The 24,705-nt window shown below is 44.5% G+C and overlaps 1 protein-coding gene across 2 annotated transcripts in view; it reads left to right on the forward strand.

Moving 5' to 3' along the window:
• The window catches only part of LOC134520334 (vascular endothelial growth factor receptor kdr-like), a 140,332-nt gene that overhangs the window by 77,217 nt on the left and 38,410 nt on the right, over window positions 1-24,705 (forward strand). For both annotated transcript variants that reach the window (XM_063345521.1, XM_063345522.1), the window contains exons 10-16: window positions 853-1,003; window positions 3,917-4,016; window positions 12,887-12,995; window positions 20,088-20,381; window positions 22,511-22,657; window positions 24,361-24,486; window positions 24,595-24,701. In XM_063345521.1, coding sequence (XP_063201591.1) covers window positions 853-1,003; window positions 3,917-4,016; window positions 12,887-12,995; window positions 20,088-20,381; window positions 22,511-22,657; window positions 24,361-24,486; window positions 24,595-24,701 — 1,034 coding nt within the window. The remainder of the gene's footprint in view (window positions 1-852; window positions 1,004-3,916; window positions 4,017-12,886; window positions 12,996-20,087; window positions 20,382-22,510; window positions 22,658-24,360; window positions 24,487-24,594; window positions 24,702-24,705) is intronic.

The raw sequence follows: 24,705 nt of genomic DNA on the forward strand, positions 1-24,705 counted from the left end.
ACTCAAACCCACCCTCTCCGAGGTTAGGAAAAGTTCAGTTCACTTTGGGGATTTTTTAGCATTATTTCTCATTTTTGCGTGTTCCCGTGGGAGCTGGAAGTAGATGGGACAAAGCATTTCTTTCCTGCTGGCAACAAGCAGCCCTGAAAGTGTCACACGAAAGTTTGTTCTTGAGAGATTTCCAGTCCAAGGGTGTGATCTTGCAACCCCTCCAGATGTGAATAATGCAGTGACATTTTTAATGGTTTTGCTGTTGGTGAGAATTTCTTGGCATTACTCTGCAAGTGTTTTCTCCCCACCACTTCTTCCTTGCTTTCTTCACCCCTTCATCCAGTGCATGTTACACGTAAACAGAAAAGGAAAGCGAAGTTTTGAGATCAAAAAGACTTTTTTTTTTCCAAAACCCTGAGGAGAACCTGCGCAATGGTAACAATATTGCAGAGCAGCAGCTGTTTGATAAGGTTCCTCTCAGGAGATGACATCAGAAGTCAAACGCGATATTGCCCACAGCACGCAGACTAACAGCCTGATCCTGCAGTCCCTGACCAATAGGTGCTTCATGGCACAAATTTTCCAGAAGTATAGCAGGTCCACAACAACATTTGAAAGCAATTAGGATGGATGTGAGCACTTCGATGTATTTTCTGAAACACCACAACTAATACCCATCTTTCTACAGATCTGTACTTTCAGCGCTGCTGCTCATTTCCCTACAACTGCCGCAGCCTCACTACATCATCCCTTACGGATCACAGCAAAAAGGTTCAAAACCTTTGACGGAAACAGGACCAAGACTGTGGATATAAATTTGCTCATTTGTTGTTTGTTGGCTTTTTTTCTTTTTCCCTTTAGAGAGACCCAAAATCTATGAAAAGGAAACTGATTTTGATAAGATTGAGCGGGTGGAGTTAAGAAGCAAACACAAAATCCAGTGCACCGTAAGCGGGAATCCTGACCCGAAGATCGAGTGGAAGTGGCAGCCCTGCAGCCTCACAGACGCAGTGTAAGTGCACGTGCCTACGCAGGAACATGTTGCAAAATGGTCGGATAGTTTAAATTTAGTTTTTCTTTCCAATACGTCTTATTCATCTGAGTTAAAAATCACAAGCAGTGATTCCCCACCTAAAGGTCTCAAGGGTTATGAACCCAGCAGAAATCTAGTTGTGTTTGATCTTTTTGGAGTTACAAGCACCTTCTGTATTATCAGAATTGTGTCAAATAAGTTTAAAGTGACTAAAGATCAGGCTTGAATTTTCATTAACTTGACCAGCAATGCCCCCCTGACTTACCAAGATCTTTTCTTACACCTCTTGGATGCAGCCTACGTGGCTGACAAAGGGAAAACGGATAGGTGTAGAGGTAACACGCTTTCTGCCCCTGTATGAGCTACTGTCAGACAAACCTGCTAAAGGCTTGGCTTCGTTTAGTTGCCATATGGAATTTGTGCCACTTCCGAAGGGCTGTCTTCACTAGTGCACGCTGAGCATGAGCTCCTGTGGCAGCATCTGCGTTGCAGAAGCTGGAAAAGGTAGCCCAGCCTTCACGCCTTACTGAGGGCCTTTCTTAGCTGAAGTCTGGAGGCAGCCTGGGGTGTGAAGACACAGAAGTCACTGGGTCAAAACTGTCAGAGAGGAATGAGGCAAGTTAAAACACAAGATGCCTTTTGAGATTTGCCTTATACAAGTGGACGTTTTCTTTGCTCCTGCTGTTATATGAGCAGGGTGATCTATAGAGGTCTTGGCTGAGGTCTGAATGCTCCCCCTGGTTGCCCCAGGGGACATACAGGAGCCACATATAACATTTTCTGACTGCACTTCAACTCTTCCTTCAATGAGTGGGTTGAAGTCAGGTTTTCCATCCCTAAAAAAATGAATGCAGGTCTAGGAAGCAAGAGGGAAAATTGCTGGGTGGTTCCTTATTTTCTCACCATCTCAATGCTTTTCCAAATGCTGTGAATGACCAGCCATGAGACGGGGCAAATCACTAAGAGAAGCTCCTTTCCCAGGTTCTCTGCTGCAGCACTTACAGTGATGTTGGGCGTCTAGTCATAGGTTGGGTCTAAAAAGTGACCTTGTGACTCTCCACAAGGGCAGTAGCTCATTACCTCATTTAGGCAGTTACACTGCTCCTGCAGGAATAAAACGGCAGAGATTTCTAGGCTTAGGTAGGGCTGTTGGCATCGCAGGTCAGCAGAAGGCACACAAGCTGCGGCTTTGGAGGTGTTCAACAAGAGCAGAATGGAAACACCATATGGAAACAGGTTATGCATTCCGTAGGAAAGCCACACAGATGACCTGAAATCTTTTCCAGACCTTTCTGTCTAGGGAGAGAGAATCGGTCATGAATGCCACATTAAGCCAGATTCAAACCAGTGACCTGGTAGCAAAAGACCTGATGTAACCCTTGTTCCAGCTCTCTGACTCTCTGATCTTATCAATTTAAATACAATTGCAGCGTGGTGTCTACCTCTTCTGGCCTCCGGGGCAGCCTTATCTTTTTCCAGCAGAAGCTGTAGGAGGATTCCTGTGGGAAATGACACAGACCCCATTTCCGTCTGTTGTCTCACTTCCTCTCTCTCTCTTTCTCTCCCCACTCCTCACTAATGCACTTTGAATCCCAAAACACTATCATTGTTCCTTATAGCTGTGATGTGATTTGCTTCCTTTGAGTTTTTTCCCTTCATCCTCAAGACAGAATTGTGCCCTGCAGGAAGTCACTCAAGACATCTTCTAATTAGGCTCTTTTGAGAGCCATAAACCCTCCCTTGACCCAGGGTGTTACCCATGCGTCTTGTGTGGATTTGGCAAAGGCACAGCTGATTTATGGATTCGTTTTCTGCAGCATCAGCCCTTGGTCATCACCTATAGAAGTCCATATTCATTTTAACTCCTATGATCCTAATGTGCTATGGTGGGCTGAGAATTGCGGTGCCTCTGCTGAGGCAGAGGAGACAATAAGGACAAGTTCCTGTCACGCTTTGTGACGACTTGTGCAAGGTGCGATTGCAGCTAGTTGTGGAACTGAACTGACTTCACTAACCTGCCGTCACAGAGTCAGTTTGTCACACCCAGCCGTGCTAGACTGGAACTGAACCGGCAACTTTAAAATGAAAGGCTTCCTCAAGTCGCACAGCGGGCAGCCCCCTCCGCCAGGACGCCTGGAGCTCCAGCCTTGCTGAAGCCTTTGCGCTCCTAAGCACGAGAAGGCCTGTGTCTCTGCTCATTTATTCCAAGGGTTGTAGTTAAAGAAGACAGAAAAGCCTTTTGCCGTGGACGGTGCAGATATACCTTTCCGCATGACGTGCGACATACACTGCTCTTTGCCCATAATTCAAAAATGAGGATTGCTAACTGACTGAGATATGGCTATCTTCTGAGGAACATGCAATATTAAAGGAGCCTTCTGCTATAGTTAGCCCAGTATTCATCCATTCTGCTCCCTCAGCCTGCACTTCATGCTGGAAAGCTGAGCAGATGGACATGCTCAGCAACATTCACCTCCCCATGGTTTTGAATGACTGGCATTTTGAAACGCACCATAAGTGCTAAAAGAGCACTTGTAAAAGCCACAACTCAGTATAACTCATATTAGCCAGACTAAACTCACATGATTTAATTAGTTGTCCAGTATTTTCTATTTTCAATCTTCAGAAAGTTTGGGGAGTTTCCTTGCTGGTCATATACTGATCTTTGCCTACCTCTGTCAAGGTGCTTCATAAATAATTTTGCAATGTTGTGATGAAGGAATACAGTAGTTCCACGAAGAGGTAACAATCTCCAGCAGCAATAGCTTTTAGGAGTTGTTGAGACCTGAGACTATTGTGTAAGAATGCCATTCTCTCTCTGTAATAATGCCTCCCTGGGTTATCTGCAGTGAGTTGGGTTCTTGAACACCACCTTTGCTTTTCTACCTCCAGATGCAACCCCCATGGGCAAAAAATTGTGGTTCGGGAGAATATGTTCATAGGCAACAAGATCAGGAGCATTGAAACCACGAAGCACGAGGATAAAAGAAAGGTATGTGTCTGATGAAACTCTGAGCAATGATGTCATGGAAGAGCAGTGGGCTCTATGGAGGGGACGCTGTGCTCACACGGAGATCTCTCCTTGCAGTTCCCAAGCTGCCGCGGGTTGTTAGCATGCTTTAAATTCCACAGCCCTGGGATCATTTTCTGATCTCTGCTGTTTATAAATACCGGGATTCTGGCAATGATGTCACATACCCTGTTTAAAATTCTCCAAAGACTTTTGGGTCAAAAACCTCTCTGTCTCCCTCAGTCTTGAGAAAGTGTAAGACTGGTTCGGTGCAAGAGGGGTCCTGTGAAGCGCCTACAACTGATAAGAACTCTAAGTTCATTAAAATGCTTAGCACTTAGAGACCACTCTTCCTGCCCAACCTTGCCTACTCTCCCAGCAGGAGGAGTTAAACAGCTGTGTAATTTAAGAGGCCCATGGTGGCCAGAGAGCGCTGTCCTGATTTTCAGTGTACAAGTGCCTGCAGTACCTGCATGTTTCAGCTGGAGTTCTCAATATTTCTTTACCCATCTGGGTTGCCAACCATGTTACCGAGCCATTGAAGGTGGGAAGACCTCCTTCCTTCCACAATTCCCTGCCTGTTTCCCCTCCAAACAGCACCAGGAGCACACTTCCTGCGTGACCTGCAAACATCCCAGCTCTGTTAAATGCCTCCCAGGTACCTGTGGTGATGCTGAGTGATGCTCTTTACACACATCCGCGCTAATCCTTGAGGAACTGCTGCAGCTGTTCTGCTGTAGACTCACAGCCTTCTGGCCATGCCTTGGAGAAGATGCTGTGGTCTGGCTCAGACAGTTGTTTTATCCCTGTTGGACTTACAGAGGTTTGTGGCTTTAGGAGTGGGTTTGCAGCTACAGGTTTCCAGGTGGATGTTCCAGATAGTTTAGTGCCTAATCCTACAAGGTACTGAATGCTGCAGTTTGTATCCTGGTATACCTTTAAGCATATGATAATTCTTGGGCTACTCCCATGCTTAAAGTTAAGCACAAAGCTAAAGTGCTCTTCTGGATGGGGTCCAGACTAAATCAGCATCTGGCAGGATCAGTGCCTTAGCCATCTGCTCTTTCTCATGGAGACTTTCCAGCCCTAAACGTAATCTAAACCAGAGCTCTGAAAACATGGCGGTTGGGCTGGGAAGGAGAAAATCAGTGTTCGCATTCCATTCCTGAGCTTCCCCTTGCCAGAGGATATTTATAAATCAGATTTATTTAGGTGGCATAGTGCCCTTGTTTTTAATATATTCTCTATGAATTTTAGATCTTAGGTAAAAGCAGCTACCTACAAAGTGCTAATTACTTGTAAAAGATGGAGGTCGGTGACATGCACCTACAAAGTTTTTTCCTTTTCTAAGAGCTTCTGGTTGCTGCGTGGACTGACAAGAGTTTTGCAGCTCTCACGGCTACTGTTTCTCTCCATATACACAGTCTACCTAAATATATGATCTGGTGTCCAAGAGCACAGATTGTCTGATGATCAGTCTTAAAGTTATGTTAGTCCCCATCTAAAAGTGAAGAGTTTCACAACTGCTGTGACTCGAAAAGTATCTGTTGGTTGCTGAAGTGTCCCGCATGCTGAGATAGTGAGACACCTCAACAACACAAAATCAGAAACGTTTTTCTTTGGCTTATGCATATGTAAACCACTCTCATTACTTCTTTTACCAACTTTGCTGTGGCAAATATGCAACTGGGTGAAACTTTAGTCTGCGAGTGGACTTAAGATGGGATTTAGCTGCAGTCTCTGAATGAGGTGTTTCAGCTCCTGGATCCAGTGGGGCACTCCAAACATATCCTCAGTCTACGCTGGTGCGTGATTAGGGACTTCCTACTTTTCCCCTGTCACCTAATTTCCCTAGAAAGAAAAGGTGCAGCAATCTCCAGGTACAGCAGAGGAGAAACAGCGCTCCACTCCCACAGAGGACACCGTAGCACCCACCCGCAGCTCAGTCCGGACATCACCATGTGCCTGAGTCTCCTGCCTGTAAAACATGATGGAAACTAGAATGCTAGGAGAAGGGAGGTGCAGCTGCTTAGTGGAAATGAGGACCATGAGGGAACGTCAGCAGAAGGACCCCACACAGTCCTCCAAAGGACTCCTCTTGTTCCCCAAGAGCTCTGCTGCTGCTCTCACCCTGAGTACCACAAAGAGCCCCGAGGCTGCTCTCGCTCTGCCCCCACAGCCATCTCTGCTCTTGCTGTAGACTCCAGGCATCCTGAAGCGTTCATTTTTTAGACATGTTCAGATGCTCAGCCTACAACACTTTAACTTAAGCTTTTACATATTTCATTATTAGTTTCACAGAAATACTTCTTTACAAGTTACATAATTTTACAATTTATAATATATTCATTATTTTCATCTCCTGCCGATCCACTGGTTGAGAACACATTCGGAGGTGTTTCCTAATGATTTTTATGTCCTGATCAAGATTTACTCAAATTAATAAAACTAGATTTTATGAATCTCAGGTTTCAGCACTTTGTCTCCCTGCTTACATTAGCAGACAATTCCTCTCCTTCCCCCTTTCTGAAGTCCAAGGCTATCTGTGTTAAGTGGAGTCTTTAGATAATAGACTATAATTCAAAAAAAGACACTGATGAAAACTCAGAGCCTTCAGACTTTTCCTTGTGTTTTATCAGTCGTTATTCCCACCAGAAATGGAATAGACAGGAAACAGCCCCATCCATTCCCACCATGGCCTAGCAAGTCATTCATCTGCATTGACTAGCCAGATGAAATAATAAAGATGTTGGAGTCTGAGCATGGCTTTTATTGCCTGTGTTATGAAGCTGGGATTAGCTGAGATTGGTTATTTTTCCTGTGTGATTTGAGCCTGTCCAATGATCGCTCAGAGCAGAAGGTGGAATTTACCCAGTCTCTAAGATTTCTCAGCATCCCTGGAGTTCGCCCTCAAAGAACTGTAGCAATACATGCTGGTTCAGCGATATATGAAAAAACGCGTTAACTGCTAAGAATATGGGAACAAACCCCCAGAAATTACCAGATCCAGAATGCTGCCCAAAAGCTAGCTCGAACGACAGCAAGCAAGGATTTTGCCAGCAGACCACTGACACTTGACATGATCTTTGATCACCTCAAGATTGTTAGACATCTATTTGACAAAAGTGGCATGTAAAATTCAGGTCTCGTGTCCTCCTGGTCATAATGATTATTCCATTATTATTCCACAGAGAGAGAAGTTAATTTCAGCCCTTCCCGTCTTCTAAAGGCTGAGTCTCATTCCTAAAGAAAAGCATGTGGTTTTTGTTACGATGTACTTCACTGAAGTTTTGGTCAAATAGCGGCTGTGGCAACCGCATTGTGCTAGTTTAATTTTCCTGGTGGTTTGGGGTCAATATTGAATATTTGACTTTGTGATTTAATCTGAAGAATGCTTTTTCGCACCAGGTGAAACACCCATGATTGCATGAATTGCCTGAATTTCCTCTTCAAGTTGCAAGGAGCTAGGTTGCTATTTTATTTTCTTTCCTGTTAGCAAACGGAACATACTGCTCTGAGCTTGGGAGAACAGGACAGAGCAGGAAAGAATAGCAAGATCCATGATTCATTTCTCATTGGGGGGTTCTTTTCATCTTTTTTCTCCCTTTCATGTATATCTGAGAGAGTGGCCTGGCCACGTGGGTGTTTCTGCAATGAAACTCGTACAACCCTTTTGCTGGTGAAATTCACAACCACTCAAGAAAATTGACCCCCAAATGCCAGGTTTAAGCATCCTGAAGGGACAAAAAGACTACGTTAGCGTAGGGTGATGCGTTTGGTGAAAAGCATGTGAGCAACTCGATAGAGCCGTTTAAATCTGTCACCCTGTGTGGGTGCCCGTTTCAGTGAGCTCCCAGAAGCCTTGTCACGTTAGTCTCTGGCAGGGGAAGGGGAACAGTCACACGGCGGGGTTTTTGAGCAAAACATCCACTCTCTGGGAGACCAGCCCGGATGTTTCAGGCACTAGTCAGGCAGAGGAGCACATGGACTACTACACCGTCCTTGGCAGGTCTTCTGAGAGAGCCTGGCTAGCAGCAGGGAGATAAGAAATGGCCCTCTGTCTTCCCTGCCCTCTTAAATTCATTAGCTGCAATCACTGGGTGCGAGGAAGAAGTGTAGCGGTGGTAACTGCTCGTGACTAGCCGGCACCTACCCACCCACCCTAGGGCCAGAGAGTGATCAGTCCACCCGTACTAGAAATGTGTACCAGTTCCTCCAGAGGCACCTCCAACCTCCAGTTACCCCCGGTTTCCTGCCCTGCCTACTGTCGGTACCACCAGCAGCTCTGCCACACTCCGGGCGGACGGCAATGATTGTTCTCATTTCACAGGGAGAGAAAGGGCCACTGCCAGAGATGAGAGCAAACCCTAGAAGTTCTCAGTCAACTCACAGACTTCTCTTAGCACTTGTCCTCAGTCCATCCTTTAGCATGTTTTGAATGAATGAACTAAGATTACGGATCACAATTGTCAGGCAATAAAAATAAGTGTTATTCTGTGCCATTCAAGTAGATGGATTGGGAGCTAGCTGAATATTTTCTTTGCGGGGTCTCTGGTGAAGTTCCTATAATTTCATCTCTCTCTAACCACCTCCCCCCCAGCTCTGCCAGAGTTAGACAGCTGAGAAGTTTTCCACCCACTTTTTCTACTCCTCATCCTCGCCCACATACAGCTAACGAAGTGAAAGAGAGAAGAACTGTTAACTAAAGCCGTTCGAGGGAGGGATTAGACAAAGGAAAGAGAAAGCAAAAAATAACAAGATATATTAATTCATGCTGGCTCCAGCTTAAAAAAAAAGGTCTTGTTGCTCTGTCCTTACTACAAGATGTCTTAAAACACTCATGGTATATGGCTGTGGAATGTTATTTGGCTGCTTGTAAAATAGCTTGTTTTTATCAGTTCGGGAACATGACAGTGCAAGACATATGGACTTTATTGAACTATTCCATTACGGGTTTTCCCAGCACCAATGTCTATTGACTTGTCATAGTTGTTCTTCAGAGATCAGTCATTTTATTTCTTTTCTTACTGAGTTTTAAACTTAGCTTATTCTTTTATAGTAATTATTTATTAGCTAATAATCCCTTCTTTGGGCTCGCAGTATTGGGTGGCCTTTAGGTTAAGTAATAGGAAATGGAGCTCTTTACTTCCAAATTTAACACAGGCAATGAAAAGCGGTCTGAAGGATGTTTGGTGTTTGGTATGCAGGGAACTCACAGGATCTCAGGCCAGCTCCCACTAGGAAGATGTCTAGACGTTACATGCCAATAATTTGTTATTAATTACCATTGGTTCCAGCGCAGTCTGCACAGAAGCTAAGGACTGAACAGCCACACGGTTTGTGCTACCGCGTGTGGCTGGAGGACATTGGGCAAGGGTTAACGTGTCACTTAGTCTGAACTGCTCTTAACTAGGACATCCAGTGGAAGGGAAATTATCGTTATTTAGGCTTAGCAGAAAGTAGGGTGCTCTGTCTGGCAGCAGAGTTTTCTGAGTAGAAGGCATGAGAAACAGCTTTGATGTGAGCCCTGCTTTGAGTCAGAGCTCAGCCAGGAGACCACCAGCGGTCCCATCCTGCTAAGGTCTTTCTGTGATTTCATGACTCTAGATGTGGCAAATGCCAACATGCCTCAAACTTTTCTATCCTGGCTCTGATTCCAGGAATGGAAAACACTTTGCCAGGTGCATGGGCTAAGCACACAAAGTAGATTATCCCCTTGGAATTTTTTCCACTCTATACTAAAGGTCCCCAAATGCTGGGACTGTGCCACTCCACTGAGAGAGAAGTCTGCTAACAGTTTTCACTGTTAATAATGGGAAAAGGGTCCTGTGTTTGGTTGCTCGAGTTCGAGCCATTTTCTCATTCAACTTCTTTTTGCAGACTTTCCTTGAAATGGCATTGAAAGTATAGGGATGGCATTCGGAAGAACAAAATCCTTACCCCTACCTGCCACTGTGACCAAGTACAGACAAATTTCAAATTTTCAAGTTTGTTCAACTTGGGTCGCCTACGGTAATAGATGATGAACAACTGCCAAAACATCAGCTTTGTGGGTTTAACATCTGGGTTAATGGGGGTTACTTTTCAATGAGCTCTCCTTGATTGGTTTCTATGGGATACCCTTGATCTACAGATACTTCAAAAAGCAGATACCACTGCTGGCTTCCTAAATGTTTCTTTCAGGCTCCTTTTGGTAAAAGACAAAACTATGTGGTCTTATAGAGGGAAAGAGGATTTGGATGCCCTTTGGTATAGCACGTTAGTGTTCCAAAGCGTCACTATGTTGAGGACTGGAACAGGATTAGGTTAGTTTGGCAACTGCGAACTTTATTTAAGATGCTGGAAAGATAATTGGACTCCCAATCTCAGGGATTTACCCAGGAGCACACAGCTAGAGTGAAAAGCTGATGCGCAATGATTTCAAGGGATTCATCTTATTGCAAGAAAATCACTCAAAATCCTTCATTTCCAGCTCTGAAATCACATATATTTCCCTGCTGACTGCTGGTGGTTTAAAAGTCACATTTTGGAGGACTCTGGGAGGTGGTAGTTCTAAGACAAGACAGTATAGTGCATTCTCTCTTGTGCTCAGGTGTGTAGCAAACTGGTATCCAAGTGCATAACAGTGATTTTGAGCATACAAACAAGAAAATGACTTTCTTTCTTTTCCTCAGTAAATTTTTCCCAAGAATTTGTCCCCAGATTGTTTCCCACCATCACTTTAACATCTTTTTCACCTTCACATCTAGACACATTTGAGATTAGCTAAGATGAGGTCTCGGTATAGCTATTTGCTCTTTTTTTTTTCACCCCACCTCCACATCGGACTTTTCTCGAGTTACGCAGTTAGAGTTAGCATCTGTGTGTGTTCATGGGAGTACGTGTGCGTTTATCTCCGGCCCACCAAATGCAGCTTGAGGCATTGCATCAGTTTTTAGAAGAGTCACAGTGTCACCCCTAACACTTTGGACATATTCCAAAATGGATTTACAATTTTAACTGGCTCTACAGTATTATCCTCGACTTCCCATCTAGAGCTGTCACTTAGCAAGACTAATGGCTGGTAAATAGATGTCCAAATTTATCCCCTTCTGTCCTCAGCACGTACATTTATATTGGCTTTTTCTATTCCCAAATATAAAATTCTAAGATCCAGTAATCATGAGAAGAAAGATCTTGGTCCTGATTCAGCAGTAAATCAAAAGGCGGTGTCTACTGCTTAAAGTCAGGGGTACTGCTCTGAACATGTGCCTGTTAATAACCCGTGGCATTAGGCCCACTGCTACAGGAACAGCAAAGGGAGGAGGAGCAGGCTGCTTCTCTGGGGGATTTTATATCCAAGTTAGAGCTATTTTCACATCATAACTAGATCAGAACTGCACAGCTCTCTCTTTGGTGGACACCAGAGGGAGCTGGGATTGCTGGTCTCCTGTTTTCACCCCTAAATTTGGGTTGTTCCTATTCTTGGCTAATTTCTGTGTTTGGTGCCCATGTGAAGTAGACACTTTTCCACTTACCCGTTATTCTGCTGAAAATGTTCCCCATTAGAATGTAAAATGTGCACGAGATCAAAACCTTTGAAACTCATTTCCCTACAGGATTTAAAGTGGCAAAGCTCAGAAAATCTGAAATAACTCTCTGAAAATACATCCCGCACAGCTATAGACACATTCATGGTGCAGCTTTATGAGGAGTAAAGGAATGTCTTGTGTGAGTTTAGTTTAGGATATTAAAAAGAAAGTCCAGAGATGCTTTTGTGCACTTCAAAGCGCTCTCTGGAGATAAGGACAAAAGGCCAGAGGGTGTTATAAGTTTTGATTCTCAAAGTCCGTAGAGAGGATGGCAAAGAAAGTGATATTTGTTCCAAATGTGAGGGCTCAGAGTTCCTCAGGTGAATGGCTGCAGGGGAAGCAAAGTAATCTTGCAAGAACATCTCTGTCTTGGTGGGTTAGACCCTGCTTTCTTGCTAGCAGCCCAAAGAAATAATTAAAGCCATGACCTGTGGATAGTTCTCCATGAGCTTGTGATGCTGCACCATGACAGGGACAGGGGAGTGCCATATGGCTGGCTCTTCATTAAGAAGGCCCTATCCAGAAGCAGGGGCTCAGGATGTTTAAGGAACACAAGTTTTTAAGGATGTGTTTGAGTTCAGCCCCATGAGTAACTGAACCACTTCCTTTTTCTACGTGGGGAATCTCAGGACAAAGTGTTTCTTCCTTCTCCTTCGTGATCCTCCCTTTCTTTCTGCGTTTGCCAACTGTCTTAGCACAGGCAGCTTCTCCAGAGCTTCCTTACTTACCGTGCAAGTCCTGGGAAGGCTCTGAGGAAGGGTTATGGAATCGAGGGGCTTCCAAGCACAATTGAGAAGAGTGAGCTGGGGCCCAAAGGGGCCACATCCCTCCCTCCCTTCTCTGGGGTTATAGCAAAGCAAAGCAAAATCCTGCAATATTCTTTATACCACATCCATAGGACCGACCTGCTTCCCATGCACTTATGGGTGTCCTTTTACCCACAGAAACCATAACTGAAAAGCAGGAAAGAAAATAGGTGGATGTGGGGCTTCAGTTCCAGCGGCTTAGATGAAACTTCCAGGTCCTTCACTTCAGCTTTTTGCTGATGTTGTCACACAAAGACCCTGGCAGCGTGTCAAAGGGGAACCCTGCTTTTCACGGGGGAGACAGGAAGAAAAGAAGGGGAAGGTTTAGGAATGAACCTTCAGTTCTTTGCTAACCTACAGTTAGCAAAGTATCCACAAGCGTATGGATAACGTATACTTATCCACTACTCTCAGGCCTCTTTGCTAAGCCTACATTACACTCAAAGCCGTTACTTTTTCTCTCTTTTCCTGGCAGATTGTGAGCACACTGACTATGGAAAACAGCAGTGCATCAGGAATCTATTACTGTGTGGCTTCAAACAAGATCGGCGAAGAAGAGAGGAGCATTGAGTTCTACGTCTCAGGTAAAACAACACAAGAGACACTATGCAAAAGCTAGATGCCAATGATCTGTTTTACCTTAAAGTTTTATATGGCTGGTGAGGGCTCGTTAAAACTTTTGGGGATCCCTGCATGTCGTGTTTTCAGAGCACTCCCAATCACAGTCCCAGGCTACTCACCGCATACGTGCAAGGTTGGGTCCTGTGTCAGGGCACAGCTGAGTTTGACACATCCAGCATCAGACCCGATGCCCCTTTTGCCCTTTTCAAGCTGCAGATTCAGGCCCTCAGTCGAGCTGCCTGTGACTTAAAGCAACACTCATGACATTTGAGCTCTGTCCTCATGAAGCCTCCCGCAGAAGCTAAGTTCTCTGTAGCCTTCCAAAGGCCTGAAGCCTCTCCCTGACTCAGGAGAAGGGCTGGTCTCCAATTAAGCCAGCAGACATGGCAAAGGTGAGCAAGGCCAATATGCAGACCTAATCCAGGGCTGATATCACTGGGAGCTGTTGTGACACTGGATCCCTGCCTGAGCAATTAGCCTTTCCAGTGCCCTTTAAGGAGGGAGGAGGTGGACATGCTATTTCTCCAAAGAACACAAATCCAAACAAATATCTGCTTAACCTTTCAACACAGAAATTCTTTAGTAGTGAGATCAAGACCTACATAATGCTTTTAGGCGAGATGCGAGTTTGAAAAAAGAGAAGAGTCCAGGGACAGCCTTGTTCAAGTGCTTAACCAGAACAAACTGAATCATTTCTGTGCTTACTTTCTGGATGAGTGGATGTTGGCTGGTAGAATTTGCATCAAAATAACAATTTTTAGAACAAAGAGTGCAGAAGGGTCCTGGAAGGTAAACGTCTGATTCTCACTACTTGGCTTCTTCCCCATGAAGCAAGTTCTGAGGGCGAAGCTTGCTCGTGGCAGTGCTCTGCACTCTGCTGCCGCTCTTTCATCCTGTGTTGTTTCACTCCATTGCTCTAAGGTAATTCAGGACATTTCAAATGGGGCTAACCAAAAAAATGCTCACTAAACATTGTTACCGTTCTTATTACACAGAAGTGCTAATACAACAACTGTTATCCAACAATAATGAAGCTGGTGCCATATGGGGGAAAGATTTCACCTCCATTTACAGCTTCCTTGTACTACCCCAATGCCTTATGTAGGCAGAAGAGGGCTTAAGCCTCCAAAAGATATTTTCCAAAGCCCTAACTCTTACTTAATTAGGAAAAAGCCCTTCAAGGTGCAATTTTGTGAGATAGAGCTCAGACATAAGAAGTTCTCAAGATGTTTGTGCAACCTGGTTTAGTGGGAGGCGTCCCTACCTATGGTAGTAGGGGTGGAACTAGATGATGTTTAAGGTCCCTTCCAACCCAAACCATTCTACGATTCTATGTCCAAGGCAGGCTGAAGACCAGCTATTCATTTTAGACTTCACCACTTCCAAGTGTTGAGTCTTCACATGGGTTTGTTTCTGCTCTGAATCCTGCCAGCTATTATGTTTGGATGGGTTACTCAAAGCCGTGTGTTCCCAAGCTATTCGCGGTACTCTGTAATACTTGGTGACTAAAACCAATGCTGCAGCAACTAAATGGCAACAAGCATAAGGTCGGATTCAAAGGGTTACATCAATCCATGCACCTTTCACAACTATTTATTTTAATAATAAAGTTATGTAGCAGTTCCCCCCCCCGCCCCCAGTGAGCTAATATTTCAGATTTTTTCTTTTAAGATCAATCTAGCAATGTTTTGAGACACAAATGTTTTAATCATGCAATTTTAATTATGAAGGAAATGAATCACTGGACGAAATTACTGACAGCAGTTATGGTGGAAACATTTCCACCAAAACAGACCAGGAGGTGACGAGGGCTTGGCAAGACACATATATTCTTGCCTGCAAAAAAAAGACTGTGAGTCTGTGCCATTCTGGGGAAGAGGCAGATGCTGAACAACTGACTTTTTTAAGTGCTGTGTTTAAAAATAGTGGCGTTTATGGATTAGAAAGAAATGAAATCTTTCTAAATGTGGCCATCCTGAACCTAAAGTACGTCATGTTGTAGTGGTAAAATAGCAGCAGGATGACCTGCTGCTGGGTTTCTTCACATGATGGTCCTCTGCTGAGTAATATGTATTACTCCAACAAGTGGCCAGGGTGCGTAAGAGCTGCTACTGAAAAAACCCACCGTCTTCTACTGGGTGCACTTGGAGGAGGCTTTGCAACGGCCAGGTTACTCTCACCAGGACTTGCCTCTAGTCTTGGCGTTGGAGGGACATTCGGGGACAGTTTGTGCGGGACCAGACGGGGCAAGTCCAAAGGCATGAGGGTCTAAGCAGGCCACTTTACAATTGCTAGGCTGATTAATTTTATGCAGATGGAACCTAAAAGCTGAGATAAAGGCTGAGTTAGAGTCTGAGAGCACACAAGCGATGTGTGGGCCTTTAGGCACATCCAGCAAATGCGTTCTGTTCTCTGCAAAGCAGCTGCTAGTTGTGGGACTCCACAATTAATTCAGCAATTTGTTGATTTTAAAGACTTGATCTCCCATTATCTCCTAGCGACAAACAAGCTGGTGGATGCTGAGCTGCTTTCAAACATTTTGGCTGAATTGAGCTTAATTTCTGCTAAGAAATCTGATGATGCTACAGAGGCTAAACTCTCTTCTTCCCTCAAAAACCTGTTTTGCTAGGTCAGGGTTGAAATGTTTTGTCAGGACATGGCAGAGCGTTACATGGAAACTTCATCAGATGTTGTCCAGGCTGCATCTCCTTTCTGGGGACATGCCTTACTGCAGTCTGGTGCTTTCACCAGCACCACATTCATTTCAGAAAAATGTATTTATCCCAATGGAATAATGTCAACAGCCATTTTGTTCTTCCACTGCAGAGCCCCCACAAAAACTCCCACGAACACTAGAAATAGCACTGGTATCTATTTTTAAATCATTTCTTTGCCAGCAGAATTAATTTCAGTGGAAGGTCAACAGGGTTTGGAGATCGTGCTGGAACCAAACCATATAAGGGGCCCAATGAGATGAGAAATCTTATCATTCACTGACAGCCCTGAAGCCTGAGCTCTCTCTGCAGATGTCCTGACTGTCGGCGTCCCACTGAAGCTCTCCTAAAGCTGTTCATGGCAGCAGAAACTCTCGTAGCAATATGGTACCAGTGTTATCCATCATGCCCTAGCATAACTCTTACTGCAGTTATTTCTGTTTTGTGTAAATCCTTTTTACCCTTTCTCGCTGAAACAAAATCTGTCTCCTGCCTATCTTGCCTACCACAGCTTAGACCCCAGTGTTCCCATTTAAGTCAGATGAGTATTTTGTCACGGGCAGAGGCAATGTGGGCGAGCCATCAGATGCTCCAAACTGCCTCGTGTCATTGCCCACCCCTGGTTTTGCCCCAAGGGACACTCGAGGCAGACTGCAACCTTCCTAGTGCAGTGAAAAGCTGACCTGAGGTCTCCTGGCGGTGTTCTCTGCCACGAATAAGTATTATTTACCTTCTAGTCTCTGGTCTGCACCTTGGAAAGGGCAACTATATATTACTGTAAGTCCACAGTAAATCAAATTCTAGCCTTTGTATGATTGTACTACATACAACAAAATGGGATCCCACCCATATGAAACCTCTGAATGTTTTTGGACTATAAATGAATTACGATAAGAATAATAAATAATAACAAAAGCTCTTTTTCAAGGGCTTATCTCATTGCAAAAACAAGTCAGAAAAATGGAGTTAAAGATTTCTACCAGAAAGAAAATATTGTATTTCAAACATGAGATAAAAATCAGCTATCAGATACTGGAACAATGTATGAACCGGGCCGTTCTACAACTGCTTGCCACTCTCAATTTGCTTATTCCTGACATGTTTACAGGATTTATTAAAAGCCCTGCACTGTTTCAGATGGCAGGGCTCACCCTTTCTTTTTCTCACCCTCCCTACATGCATATGCCTGATGGCAACCCCCTCACCCTGACAGGCACAGAGATGGAATTTGGGAAAGAGCAGAAGTTTTGAATTACACAGATTATTGTGCAAAGCACAGGAAATTAAAACCAATTAATTCCTTGTAAATACAAATGGAGCCAGACTTTCTTTTGATTTATGCTGACTTTTTACCTTCCCCCAATGGCTCACTTCCCTATTTTGCCATGGAATCCCGCACAGTCCAGAGTGAAATTCGCGGCTACTACACTGTAATACAATACAAAAGACAAATGTTTGGGGACTGCTGATAAAAGAGAAAAGGCCCCATGGTGCATTCTTTTAGCCAACTTATTAGGAGTCTTATAAAACACTGTATCTGTTCAGAGAGAGGAAGTTAATCACTGCTCAGGTTCAAGATTGTGTAAGCAAAGTAGTCTAAGAGATGAACTGACTTATAATGTGCTCTCAAGGCTGCAGTTATTCCCCAGATAATCCAGGTAGGAGGAGAAAAGAGAGAGGAGAGCAAGAGAGACTTTTCTCTCTCTCTCTTTTTCCTTCCACTGTAATGAAAATCAATGAATATTCTATCAGAGCTGAAAGAGCTTCTTGAAGGGCTAACAAGATGGAAGAGAATAGCACAGGTTCCAGCTAAAAATATTCAAAATGCTAAATAAAAAATGTCAGTAGAAGAAATGATAAGAAAAACAAGCCAGGCCTCTGCTCCCAGAATGTTAAGTTGGTAGAAAAAACCCTGCACTGGTGAAGTCCAGCAGCAAGGTGAAACTATCGAGCATCCTTCACAATTTAGGGTTTGGAAATCAACACATCAAATTAACCGGGAATTTGCACCAAAACATCAGAGATCTCTGGGCACTCCAGCCCATGCTGTCCCTGCCATACACAAGCCATTCCCTTCTCCCAGGAGACGCGGTATTTCTTTCCCCTGGGGTGGGCTTTCTCCCACAGCCTTCAGGGAAACTCACCTGCAAAACAAACGGGGCTGCAGGTTGTAAAGAAGAAATTCTCCCAAAGGAAAGGCTTCCCGAGAGGCAGAGGCAAGGGCAAACGGGGCTGCCAGCCCAACCACTTCAGGCCAAGGCTTAGCTTGCCCAGCAGATTTACAGGGGTTCACTGTGTTTCACCCCGGGTAACGTGATCAAATCCCTACCTTATCACTTTACCCGGAATCCCTTTTTACTTTCACTGAGAGCCAGCACTTAAGATCACAGGACGAGTCAGGGTGGAGGGGATCTCAAGAGAACTCCCAGACCATTGAGCTTACTGCGTCTAACCAAAGATCCATCTAGCTTAGTGCTATCACTCTTGTCGGAACAAATAGCAAATGCTTAGAAGAGAAACTCAGAAAAAGGCAAATAAAAGGGTGCTTTTTCCTTTTTCCCTATGTTGGTTGGTCAGATTCAGGAGAGGTGCTGCTCACGCCACATCCCAGTGTTTTCACTGGACCTTAATTCTTCCTGTTTGGAGAAGTTCTTCTGGCCTCAGACTTTCCCCCCTTTTTGATAAGCATCATCTTGACATGTTGGAACCACAGGACATCAGATGTGAAGAACAGATACATTACACAAGCCAGTCTGAGCATACAGCTCGCGCTAAGCAAGAAAGAGAGCAACCGAGCCTAACAAAACACTGCATAAAGTAAACCGAAATTTCATGAAAAGGAAAGAAAAGAAAAATAACAATTTCCACAGCTGTGGCCTGAGGGGTCTCTTCTCTTTTTGGGTCTTTTGTAAAACATTTCTGGTGCCAGTCTTTAAAAACCATGAAGCAAAGTTTATTGGTTCTATTCCAGATGACTTGTGAAGAAGAGAGACTTTTAATCATATCTGAAAGTTCCTTCAGGGCTCTGTATTTTATATAATATATGGTTTATTATAAGTCAGATTGGTTATTTCAACAGCCTTGCTATTTATGCTCAACTACTGCTTCAGCAGAACTTTTTGCAAGAGTTTGCAGTGTGAGCCCCTGGTCAAATTCCAGCTCCCATGTGGAATTTGTCAGATTGCAAGTGCAATGAGTACTTGCTCCCCTTTAACTTCCGTCCTTCTCAAAGTACCATCCATTTCATCCTACCTTGAGAAGGCATCTTACTAGCAGCTTGGTACTGAAGCAATAATCTATCAGATCTACTGCAAGCAGCATTCATGCTCAGAAGGTAATCCAGAGCAACTCCTCCCAAAGTGTCCCATCCCCTGGTAAAATTTATAAGGGTTCCTCATAACTCTCAGCTGCTTGAAGATCCTGACCTAGCAGACAGAAGAATAACTCCAGGTCACTGTGGTCATCAGTGTGCTTTTATTCAAGTCTGTTGGGTGGATAGATCACTGAAACTAACAGAACAAAAAAGGGAAAGAATATCTTTCAGACACAATTTAATCGTAGGTCTCTGGCGGCTAATGCAGTAATAGGAATGTGTCTGTAGGCCAGGCTCTGGCATCCTACTCAGAAACATTTTTTCTTGTCTTCAAATGGGTTCAGTTCGCCACTTCGGGAAAATTGACTTTTTTTCTGGAGTGAAAAGTTACTAAAAATATAGCAAGAAACAGCCTACTCTTTTGTGGATAGATTGGACTCATGCCTTAAAGTATTTCTCTGCTAAATAGAAAGGCCTCAAGGACTCATACATCATTAGATCAGTTAATCCATTCAGTGATCAAGTAAATATCCACCAAGGCACATGTGATGAAAATAAATATTGGCATAGTTGAAATAGGGGAGAATCGGGAAGATTGTGTTACTTCTGAGAAATGGGAATAGGTCTCTCTATTCTTATGCAATTATACTTTCAAGCACTGATTGCAGATAGAAAGAGAAGAGCTCATGAACACATTTGTCTACCTGGATAGAAATCTCTCTTGATTAAACTCTGTTAGTCCATTAACTGCTTCTATTTATAAACTTGCAATTCATTACTTGAAAATGGAATGCTTAGAATACTGAGGGCCAGACTACCACAGGTCAGCACTGCGTCATGAGAGGTACTTTCTACTTACTTAATTCACAAGTGTGAGTGCCTGTTTGCACATGCAGATGCGGGTATCATTAAAATTGGCTCATTCCATTATGGCTGTCCTTTGAAATTTGACCATCAAGTTGCCACCAGGCAGCCAACGATCTTCTCAGTCGGGATTCCATTGTAAACATGTTTTCTTTTCCTCCTAGATGTGCCATTTGGGTTGCAAACAGACCCACAAGTCACAACCATTGTGGGGAACGATGCCCGGCTGACCTGCCGGGCCTCCAAGTACATCTACAGCCACCTGGCCTGGTACTACCCCTCCTCAGAGGCGGCTCTCGGTAACTCGCTGATCAAGAAAACTGACAACTATTCCATTTCTTTGACACTGGTCATTACTAATGTCACAAAGGAACAGAGTGGGCTCTACAAGTGCAGAGCCCAGAACCAGCACAACAGCACCGACACGCTGGAACAGCACACTCGGCTCCTCGTCAGAGGTAGGTCCCGAAACAGCAGCGGGACGTGCTATCGCCCTGCTGCAGGAGCAGGAATGCTGGGCATCTGCTGCTCCATTGGAAGCCTTTCAAAGCAGAAGGTGCCCAGCATTTCTTAGGGATTCTCCTAATATATAGACTTTGTGCTCTGGTTTGGGGTTTTTTCGCATTACTGTATGTGGATTGACACCTGTTACTCATCCGGGCCCTGCTGGGTTTGTATAAAATATTTGCCTTACGCATAAAGGTGATTTCAGTTGTGTTTCACCTTCCTAACTTCATGCTGGGTGCAGATATAGCATTGACTGAGGAGAAAAGGCATCGCCCACCATGTTACTAACAGCACAACTCTATCACTTGGGACCGTCACCCCAGATCTCTATGACTTTGGTAGAAGACTTGGCCCACTTACAGCTGCCAGGATGATATCGATGCCTAAACAGACTTAGACCCAGCAGATGTAGTCACAAATGTCACTGGTCAAGTGTGTAATCGAGTGACGTGTACCATTTATTCTGCGTAACTGGGAAGTACTTCGTTGTAATAACAGTATTTTCTTACTTATATCCAACCCCCCAACTCTTTTATTTTCATAAAAATACTAACACTACAGATCCTGAAGCCTGGTTTCTTTGGCTATGTGAATATAAAGGGCAGGACACTTCTGGTAGAAACTCGCTAAAACTTAGTGAAGTTTCTTCTGCTTCACAGTGAAGAAAGTGAGTGATCGGGTCTAAGCCTTTTGAGAAGAAAAAGTGCTGCTGGAACAGATGAATCCATTAGCTACCTTCCACTGGTGAAGAAACACCCAAAGCACAGAAATGGAGTAGAATGAAATAAACAGCAGCAAACCAGGGTGCAGAAGACAGAGTCTTTCAGAAGCTGAATTAGACAGTGATTTTCAAATTGGCTTCTCCACTTAGATTAATGGCTAATGAGACACTGAAGGCTGCCATAAGCACTTGTCACTTAGGTGAAAACCAGGCCATGCAGTGCTGGCTTCATCCCTGGTTAAATGAAGGAGCACGTTTCCCATACGATCTCCTACCCCATAGTCAAGACCCCTCTGGGACCCCCATCCGCCTCCAGGCAGGCACTCACACAGGGAGAACGTCCTCCCCCCGGCCCCAGCTGTGGCTGGCACAGCTCTGCTACCTGAGTGGGAGGTGATTTATTTTAAGGAATGGCATGAGCACCTGCCTCTTCCTCAAGTGCGGAGGAAGGGAAGGAATCTCACCCCGGTATTACAGAGTGCTGGTGGTTTGGCTTGTCCCCACAGCCGGCACCGGAGCCACCTGTCAGCACCATCTGACACAGAGACACTGGGCTTTCTCTGCACTCTGCATTCAGGCAATTCACTTTTCTCTCCCCTGGCAGATATTTTTATTCGTTTAGTCAAATTTCCACCTACACAGACGCCTACACAAGATGGCTATGGGAAAAACACAGCTAAACTGGGAATACATCCATGGAGAACTGGAACCTTAATCACATTCTTCTGAGAATTACTGGGGTCTGGTTTTTGTCTGGCACACGTCAGAGAGGCAATTCTGGAGAACACGCGTGGAAATGCCCCTCCAAAGCAGCCCTCCTTCCCCTGTACAAACCAGGTCTTTTAAATGTACCAACACCCATCAGCTACTGCCCTTATTGCAGGTTTTATGTATTCTTTATGCTGTGCTTGTGATTTTATTCATTGATTTCCTGTACCTTTTAGAAATGAACATAAAGTGGAGTTTAACATGCTTTGTAGTAAGTAGATAACTGCACTCATGACGGAGAACATAAAATCCTTAGAACTGTTTCCTCTTTGCCCCCCTCCTTTCTTTTTTTTGTATTCACTCTCCATGTGCTCTACCCACTCACTGTCCTGTTTTCTTCAGAGGATGAGAAGCTCAGGGAGGTTCAAGCTGAAGCCGAATCTAAGCTTAGACAGTTTGAAAACAAGCCAAAAAAACTCACCCTCTCCTCCCATAATCTTTTGGGGGATTATTTTTGCTGCCACTCATCAACCCAATCTTTGCCACTTCCAGCCCAGAGAGGCCACACAGGTGGCAAAGGAGAGATGATGGCAGAGCTGAGGCAGGGACCTTCCGAAATCTTACTGTGTACTGTGTTCTTTGTGACTGTAGCAAAGGCAGCGCCGTATGTGATACAAAACCTCACGGATCTGGAGGTTAACATCAGCGGCAAGATCATTCTGGAGTGCAAAGTCAGTGGAACGCCAGAACCTCAGATTACATGGAGGAAGAACGGCTACCCCATTTCAGCAGCATCAGGTGAGTGCATTTGCTCCTCGAGGGTAGTGGTATGCTGTGGTATCGTACGTAACACAGGATAACAGACTTGCAGGTTCCCCACAAACACAGGACCTACAACTCCACAGCTACTGCAAGCATGGCTGAGTCAGGACGGTACACACGGCCTCAGAAAACACCCACAAAACCCAAATATATCAGACCACTGCAGCAGGCTCCAACTTGGACTTGGAGGTCAAAGCTACCAACCGGTTGCCGCCCAGTGCCTGCTTATGCAGCTCGCCTTCCGCGCGTGGCAGCGTTCGCGCCTGCAGAGTCAGCCAGATAGTCTGCATACATTAGCGCAGCATTAGTACATCCAGGAGTACAGCGTGCGGCTGTTCACTCTGCTTGGGCGAGACAACGGCTTGTGTACAAAACAGAGACAGACTGTACCTGCTTGTCAGGTGGGTCTGAAAACACAAGCCTGAACCGTTAGATATCCTTGGGGCCTGATCAGAATATACTGCAGCAAACGGGGGGAAGCCACCTCCCAGCCAGGTCCAGGGCATGCCACGGCGCATTGCACATCCTTTCTTTGTCTCCCACCAGACAGTAACGAGAATGTGCTCTCGCTCCACTGGTACAGAGCAGTAGAGGAATGGTGCTACCATGGGCAGGGAGCACGGGCTCCCTTACCTCAGCCTGAAATTCCTTCTCAGCTCTCTGTCCTGAGATCTCCAATAAATCCTGGAGAATCTCATGTCAGTAGCTGGTCCTGTGACTTTAATTTTGCATCTTGGACTAGGTAGGAAATCTAGGATCATCCATAATTCAGATCAGACTGTTCTGAAACTCTTTTATAGCTACTGAAATTTTATAAATAATTCTAGAGGGACAAGCATGTAACTCATCCAACCAATGGAAACATAAATAAAATATTTGGAAAAAAACACCTCAGGGTAAATATTTCAGCACAGCGCATGGCAAGTTACATGCAGTACTCTTGTTAACAACAACAGGATTCATAGGCAGAACACCCAAAAACTCAAAATGTCCTTCCCCTTCGGATTCAAAGCCTGACCTGTCTCCCTATTTCTGCCCCAAAGATATCCTTAACGAAATGGATGAGCTCTCAGTTTTGTGCCACATATCAGGAAAAATTAAATGTGGAAAATTAATCAGGAAAATTAAACGCAGAAGAGCCTCATGCAGGTCATATTTAGGCAACCTCTCTCTTCCCATTCTACCTCCAGCCCCTGGCTGCCTGTGAATCCAGGACTGCTCCATGCAGTGATTTTTCCAGGCATGTGCATAGCCTGATTTCCATGTTCTACGCGTTACAACTCCCACCACTTCCTCCCATCACTCACATCAACTTTCTCCAATAATTTCATTGAGCTACCTTTTTTCGGTGTATCTTATTGTCATTGGAAAACCTCTCTTCCCATCACTTCACTTACTTCCATAGAAGTTTTCTCAGGCTCTGTCTGCTCATAATAAATTAACGTTTGCTGTTGGTTAAATGATCCCCAAGCAATTTACACAGGTATCGAGGAGAAAGAAAAATATCAGGAAAGGTTGTTGCCAGACCACAATGAGGAGTATGTTATTAAAATGCCTCCTAACAACAGTGTGTACCAGGCCTGCACGGAGGGGAGCTGCCTCTCAGTTCTCTGACTCCTAAAAGCATTTGTAGGCACGTAGGTTATCTTGATAATACTAACCAATATCTCTTACAACAGGAATTTCCATGGAAAATAATACCTTGGTTATTGAGCGAGTGAAAAAAGACGATGAAGGGCTCTATGAGTGCAAGGCATCCAACGACATGGGCCAAGACAGCACATCAGCCTTCATCAAAATACAAGGTGAGTTCCAAGTAAGGGGAAACATATATTGTGTTGGACTGATGAGAACTATTGTTCAGTCATGGACTTTAGCTGCATTTCAAAGTTGGTTGTACATTTAACCTACAGGTTCAGAGGAGAAATCCAACATCGAAGTTATCATTTTGGTCTGCACTGGTCTAGCTGCTACCCTCTTCTGGCTTCTTCTGACCCTATTCATTCGGAAACTGAGAAAGGTAA

This window comes from Chroicocephalus ridibundus, chromosome 9, assembly GCF_963924245.1.
Source record: "Chroicocephalus ridibundus chromosome 9, bChrRid1.1, whole genome shotgun sequence".
NCBI classification, from domain to species: domain Eukaryota; kingdom Metazoa; phylum Chordata; class Aves; order Charadriiformes; family Laridae; genus Chroicocephalus; species Chroicocephalus ridibundus.